Source organism: Anguilla rostrata, chromosome 11 (assembly GCF_018555375.3).
Source record: "Anguilla rostrata isolate EN2019 chromosome 11, ASM1855537v3, whole genome shotgun sequence".
Taxonomy (NCBI): Eukaryota; Metazoa; Chordata; class Actinopteri; order Anguilliformes; family Anguillidae; genus Anguilla; species Anguilla rostrata.
This window is the reverse complement of record NC_057943.1, coordinates 13,909,801-13,917,214: the sequence shown is the minus strand read 5'-3', so window position 1 is coordinate 13,917,214 and position 7,414 is coordinate 13,909,801. Positions and strand designations below refer to the sequence as shown.

The 7,414-nt window shown below is 43.1% G+C and overlaps 1 protein-coding gene across 1 annotated transcript in view; it reads left to right on the top strand.

The window, feature by feature from the left end:
• Nucleotides 1–626: 626 nt before the first annotated feature.
• Nucleotides 627–7,414, top strand: part of xkr7b (XK, Kell blood group complex subunit-related family, member 7b) — a 57,465-nt gene continuing 50,677 nt past the window's right edge. The window contains exon 1 of the mRNA XM_064298068.1: nucleotides 627–1,578. Coding sequence (XP_064154138.1) covers nucleotides 1,028–1,578 — 551 coding nt within the window. The 5' untranslated portion in view covers nucleotides 627–1,027. The remainder of the gene's footprint in view (nucleotides 1,579–7,414) is intronic.

Genomic DNA, 7,414 nt, shown 5'->3' with positions numbered 1-7,414 from the left:
CACATTTAGCTGACATATATAGGCCTAACTACAGGAAACTTAAACGCACAGCAAACAATCGGATAACATGACAATGAAGCATTTGAACAGAATCTTCGCGTAGAGATTATAAAGGACATTATGGTCGAAATGAGTCGCATCTGTCTTTAATCAACACCCTAGAACTGTAAATATACGGTATATTATGAAATCATGATTTTTACCATTAACCACGGGATACTGTTTCTCCTCGCCTACAAAAGGAGGAGCCTAACTGCACAGATGGCGCATACAAATGGAACATTTCGTTACATTTGTACGGAGCAGAATCAACAGTCTTCAATGCCGTATTTAATGCAGTGTACCGTATGTTAATCTGTATGGTCCACAGAAGAATGGAAATAAGAAGATACTGTTCACTTATCAAAAATGCATTTATCATATGAGATTTGTTTGCATTCCGTATTGTCTGCACGCTACAATCGTAGTTTAAAAAAAGAACTTCGGCAGATAGAATAAGTCAATCATTATAAGTGTCAGAATAAGGGGTTGATTTAAGAACAGACATAAAAGTCTCCCTCAATAACATGAGAATAATTAGAGCTCACTGTACATCTTAAAATTGACTTAACTTGTTTCTAATAAATTTTCTTCCCTCGTTGTATTCCTGTGGACCTCCGCCCCTCTCCATGAGAACCAGGCCAGAACAGCGAGTCAGCAAAGATTCAAAGCTCCACCAACATGCAATGGAAGGAATGGAACTCTTTCCACAGCCGCGAGTTATTTTACCAAACGTGAATATTTTCTCAAAAGAATATTGTATATAAATAAAAAAGCAACACGGTTGGCTAATTATTTTGTAAATGCAACCGAAAAATCGAACCATCTAAATATTAACCCTATTTTGCCCCGAAGACCTGGCCTCGTACTCGCTTCGTCTCTCTCTCTCTCTCTCTCTCTCTCTCTCTCCGTCTCGCGCGCGCGCACACCACCCCCTCCCCCTACACTCCCTCGCTTTCCCTTTCCTACTCTCTTTTCTACAACAAACATGGCCGCTAAATCGGATGGAGCAGCCGTGTCTGAGCAGGATGAAAACCCACCTCGTAGTCTGGCGAACCTCGAACAGCGCCCACTTCAAAATCGCCATGCCGGAAAGCGCTATTCTCTCCTGGACTGCTGCTGGGTGCTCTGCGCCCTCTTGGTCTTCTTCTCAGACGGGGCCACCGACCTGTGGCTGGCCGCGGACTACTACCTGAGGCAGGACTACTGGTTTTTCGGGCTGACGCTGGTCTTCGTAGTGGTTCCCTCTGTTGTGGTTCAGGTGTTGAGTTTCAGGTGGTTTGTCTACGATTACTCGGATATGAACGGCAGCAGTAGCGGAGCTGCCGCCGTCAGCGCGGCTGCGGCGGCTGCAGCGGCGTCGGGGGGAGATTGCAATTTCAGCACCAAGGGCAGCGAACAGCGGGGCGCTGGCAGCACTGCTGGGGCCAGAATGGTGCCTGCGACGGGCACTAGGAGCGGTACCCGGAGGTGCTGCAGAATCTGCATGTGGCTTTTCCAGTCCGTCATTCACATACTGCAGCTTGGACAGGTCTGGCGGTAAGATATCTACTATAGTTTGTGCTACATATGCTACACATAAATAAAACACGTGCAAGCAGCGAGATAGATGAGACAATACGAAGACATAGTGCTATAAAACCTATATTTTTAAAGTCAAGTCATGTCAGCATAGCCAAACTTATGTGGTACTTGTATTTTATTAAGAGGGTGAAAAATGTCAGTGGTGGCTCTGCTTTACTTCTTAAGATGCTACAAGAGGTTTATTTTCAAACTATACAATTTTTATGCAAAATGTTTTATGATGACGGTGACAGAAATATGCAAGAAAGGCCACAGCACGTAGCCAGATTAATGAATAAATGTGTGTGATCATTTACAGATACTGTACTCGAAACTGTTCCGAAAAAGTCGTCATTGCATTGGTTTTGTCCCCATAGCCTAACAAATGGCTGCATATTGTATGGTGATATTATGGATGAACACATGCTCTGTGGTGCTATGTGCTATGTGCATTCTATAGCACATTCATTTCATTTAGTTTATCTTCTACTGTTGAGAAAATGAGAACTGGGTCTTCATTAACATGCCTGGTTAAAGTCAAAATGGCAAATGGGGACTGTGACAAAACCTGTAAGTGTATAATTGAGGATCTTTCCCTTACCCCATTGTATATCATATGTTGTGATATAAAACTGACAAAAATTCTAAAGTGGAACTAGATCAACTGGAAGGATCAAGTTCAGCTTATGGGGTGTTCAGCAGTCTAGTGGAATACAAATTCCTGTTTGACCCAGTCAAGCAAATAACCAGGTTTGTGCTATACAGGGAATGGGAAGAGCTGAGGAAGAGTGTGTTACAAGCTAGAACAGGTCTGAAGGTGGACACTCTTAACCTGAAATGTTTCTATTCTGGGGTTTACATTGTTCACACTGTGTTTCTGGTTTAAGGAAACATACATTTGGAAATTTCAGACTTTGAAAGGCATCTTTTTTGGCATATTAGTATCACATCATCTGTCTCTGCTTTGGTATGACCATCGGTTCTCTGACATATCGAACAAATGTGGGGTTTTTATGTATTTATGTGTTTTAGTCCTTGTTGCCTTTTCAATTATTTACAGTGAGGCCTTGCGAGAATCTGCCTCTCAGCGTTTATGTGAGAGGGGATAAGGTGTTTCCTGCCAACATGTCATTTAATGCGTCTCAGTCGCTCATCTCCTCAGTGTATGCAGAAATTCTCAGGAGAATCAGCAGTGACGGCGTCCCCCTTTCCTTTTTTATAGTTGGGTGGTATTTAAAATGATCAAACCTGTGGCGTGAGTGTGTGTGTGTGTGTGTGTGTGAATGTGCATGTATATTTTTGTGTGATAGTTGTGATATTTTGTTTAATATAATATTCCAAGAAAACCCGATCAGGTGTATTTTAACAGTGATGAGATGCAGGACAAAGTTAGGTTGGGTTTGGGAATATTTGCAATTCTAATCAAAACAATGGAGAGCATGATTCTACTGAAGTATTCCCAGTTTCATTTGGTTAAACAGCCCCACTCTCCATTCCCAGTGCTTAAGTAGGCTAAAAATCCACATTTGGAATTTAAGACACCAGACAGATTACAGTCACAGCAGGATATGTGCATTCACAATGAGCAGAACAGCCTGCCAGGTCCCATTATGAGTATCAGGATTTTGCCCAGAAAAGCAAATAGGGGAGTGACTTTATAAGCTTAGTGAGCATGCTCTCTCTCTCTCTCTCTCTCTCTCTCACACACACACACACATGCACACACACGTGCACACACACACACGCGTGCACACACACACGCTCACACACACACACACACACACAAATAACAGATACAAATACACAGGTTTTATCTCTGCGAAAATACTGTGGATGCTAATTATTTTTCTCCACTAAGAACTTTGTCTGTTATATTCTGCAAACAGAAAAATAAATCAAAAAATGAATACTGAATGGGACCAGTATGAAGAATGATGTGCTTTCAAGCCCTGTTGCTTAACTCGAAAGCACACAGGACAGCAGACCTTCAAACAAACAGCCTGCACCACTTTCCATAGATTTTTATGATCCATCTTTCCTTTTGATCTCACATCTTGGATTTATGTTAATACTTAATCCCCCAGGGGGATGTGGAGGCATGCCACAACACTTGGTAAAACGCAGACAGATGAGTGATTTCTGAAGGCTCAGCAACTTCTGAGCCTCTGTCAGGAGGCACACAGATGACAGAGTAGCGGACCAAGTCACTCTCCCACAGCGAAAAACCTGAAATATATTATTTTACTCTACTTCTGCCGTACTGGAACTATTTCTACATGTCTGGCAGCGTGTCTTTGTAGCTGGTGCAACACAGTTAGTGTCACTGGGGCCAAGCAAAGGAGGCGGCAGGTGCATTTCTGCTCCGTGCCCGTGAGCTAATGCTGTGAGCGTGGCCAGTTCCATTTGCAGCCTTGGAGAGTTAGCACAGCAGTAAGTAAATTACTTTGACAGCATTTTTCAGTTTTGTCAATGTGGATCGCTAATATATATATAAAGCGATATTCTCAGGAGTGGTTTTTCACACTCCATAGGATGTGCTATTGAAGTTAGAGCGACCGCCTGAGCTTTTCTGCAGGATCAGTGCTGAGACTAGCCTAGCGCCGTCTGTGCAAGACCAAGCCCTTCTGTTGTCCAGCAGGCAACTAAGCTTCACGACACAGGCTACATTCACAACACAGAACTGCCACTTACGGTGTGACAGGCACACACTTGACTCCAAGAAATCCAGCTTTTGCACTGTAATCAAAATGATCAAAGCTCACAGTGGCCTCTGATCAGGACAGCCTGTGAGATGTGAAAACCTTATCAAGCTTGTTCGTGCAACACATCGTCGATATGGCATCATTGTGGTTACCCCTGTGCTGTCTAGGGCAGTCATGGACACCATTAATGCAGCTTTAAAAAGCAGTCTTCTTTATTTTTCTGATTCCCCACCTCTGACCCAGTTTCCCTTTTCCATTTTTTTACTATCCAAAATGAACCCTGCGCTACCGTTTTCACCTGGCAGTAGAATGTTAGCCTTGCGAGTCTCTCTTGAGGGCTGTGGCACAGTGGTGAAACGGTGTAAATACAGTGATTCAGTAGGGCTTCTCTGGGCGTGACGGAGACTAGGAATTATAATCTGGAGCGTCATGTGAAATTCTAGAGATTCTGGCGTAGGTAACTGCGCAATGCCTCCTAACCCTGTTTTTAATTTTTCCTGTCATTTAAAAAACAGCTGTTCCTCTCAAACACCTCTCAAATCACCTCTCAAATCAAATTCACTTCCATAATACTTTATTGGAATGACATATTTTAAAATACATATTACCTAGGTGTTGATAACAATAACAATAATAGTCATTATAATAAAAGCTCGCTCTCTGTCCCTCTGTCTTTTTCTCTCTCTCGCTCTCTCTCGCTCTCTCTCTCTCTCTGGAAGTGGCTCATGGAACTGCCTAAGGTTTTCATTTCTTTCACGCAAGGGTCCAAATCATTAATATGCCTATTTATTGGTTGATAGATCCCACAGTCTCAATGCCTGCCAGTTGACAAATCAGAGTTTCAGGAATTGTTAATGGGTGGACAGTTGGTAAGGGGATTTTGTAAAGCATATTTGCATTCCAATTCTCTTGTTGTGAAGCTTTCTTTCGAAAGAGATTTTGTAGAATTAAACTATGGAGGTACAGCTGTGTAGCGGTTCCCGTGGACCTCTGCTTAACTCAAACATACGCAGATAAAGGCAGCAGTGGGGAAAGCGCTGAACCCTGAATGTGACGGTTTGATTTGACATTTTTAACATTTAGAAAAAGTGCTTCGTCACGTTTAGGAAAGGTGTTTCATCGCTCATCCCATTCTTCTGTGACTCAGCTGTGTTAATGTGGAATAGATTCATTGCAGATTTGTGATTACTGTGATGCGAAATTGCGCATGGGGTTTCACTATCAGACACCGGGCGAATGATGTGCTTTTTATGTGCTCTTCTGATGCTACTGAACCATAGCATGAATTACGCTGAATTCCTCCCTCAATGCTGTCTCCCTACCTGTAGCTGAGGGTAAAGTCTTTTTAATTCCAGTAGGAGGCATGCAAATGTTCTGCTGCTGTGGTGGGACAGCCTGGGGAAAACCTATATGACAACAGAAGAGGAAAAAGAGAGAGAGACTGTGTGTATATGTGTGTGTGTGTGTGTGTAATGCAAGCAATTAGTTAACAGGCCACAAACATTGTTATTTGTATCATTTTATTTATTTATTTATTTATTTTCTTTTTGGCTTGGCCTAGCTGTAAAAAACTGAGATAGAGGATGATTATGTTTTCTGCCTGTGTTACGGCAGACCTGAAAAGTATTTCTATTCTTATTTTACTCCCTTTTTTCTTTTTGATAAGTAGGGCAACTCTTTCTTTTGATGGTACATGGCAGTTGTCATCTTTGTTGTGAAGACAATGGGAATAAACACCGTGCCTTCAGCTCAAGACGGCAGTTCAGTATTGAAAGTAGGAGGATGTGTCAGAAAGTATTATCAAAGAATATGTTTACTGTGAATAAGTGATTCCCCGCGTGGAGGATGCGTTTTCTTTTTCCTAACAGGATACCAAAAAAAGTCATCTGATCTCACGTGCAACCTAGTTCCATTAACCTTCAAATTTAATTCAGTTTCTTTTAATCCCACATGTATTTATTTATTTATTAGCAATGCATTCCGTTGGAGTACCGCAATGTTTTCTTTTTTTTAAAGTTAAACTTTTGCTGTGATATACTTAATAACATGTTAACCCTTTTAAAATACACACTCAGTAGATCCATCTTTTAAGATGAGATGTTTATTACATATACTGTGTACTGACAGAGGTGGGAAACAGATTCATGCGAGATTGGGATACCCTTCCAGTTTGCTATGTTTGACACGTGTCAACAGAGGGATTGTGTTTCCACCATCAACATTCATATAAAAGCCTTCATAGTGGAATAAGAAACAGAAACTCCCGCCCTGCTAAAAGAAAGGTTCCATCATGCCCAGCTAATGGCTTGGTTGAAGTATTGCAGAGTTGCTGTGACTCCACCGTGTGGAGTATCCCTGCTGCCCTGACGGCTGCCCGCTCTCAGGCTATCATGCTGAAATCCATCCACTCCCCATGTTATCCACACACAGGACAGTGAGCCGGTCCCATCTGGTGCTGGCAGTGGAAGCCCAGCTCCTGCAGGCCCTGGAGCGGGGCGGCGCTGTCACAAACGCTCACGCGCTCCGTCAGCGCGGACGGCCTTCCGTCTCCATCCCCGCATCGCTCTGACAGCGGCCCTCGCCGGCCACTCGCAGCCAAGATAGAGACCCCCCCACCCAAACCCCCCCCCCCACCACCACCACCTTTTCACTCCTCTTTTACTCACATATCTGCTTCTCCCTCCTCTCTCTCCATCTCTACTCCTCTTACCTCTTATCTCCTTTCCTTTATTATTTCCGTCTGCTCCACCCCTCTCCTGTTTTGTGTGTCTGCCTCTCCTTTAGTGCTCTTCACAGGAGATGCAAAGGGCATTTTGGGATGGAGCTTTTAGTATGATCTTGGACTAAATTCCATCCCCAGTGAACACGTTCACTGTCATTTTGCCATCTTATTTATAAAACACATTTCTAAAGGCTTGTCAAGTATTGGGCCATTCTATTGCACAGCATCAATACAATACTGTGTAACACACATGTATACACACACACACAATTCAGCCAGCAGGACACTGTGAATCCAAAGTACCATAAGCACATGAACCAGTGCATAATCTCTTTCTCTGCTCTTCTGCCATCCATCCCTCTCTTCCCCTTCTCCTAAACACAGGGAA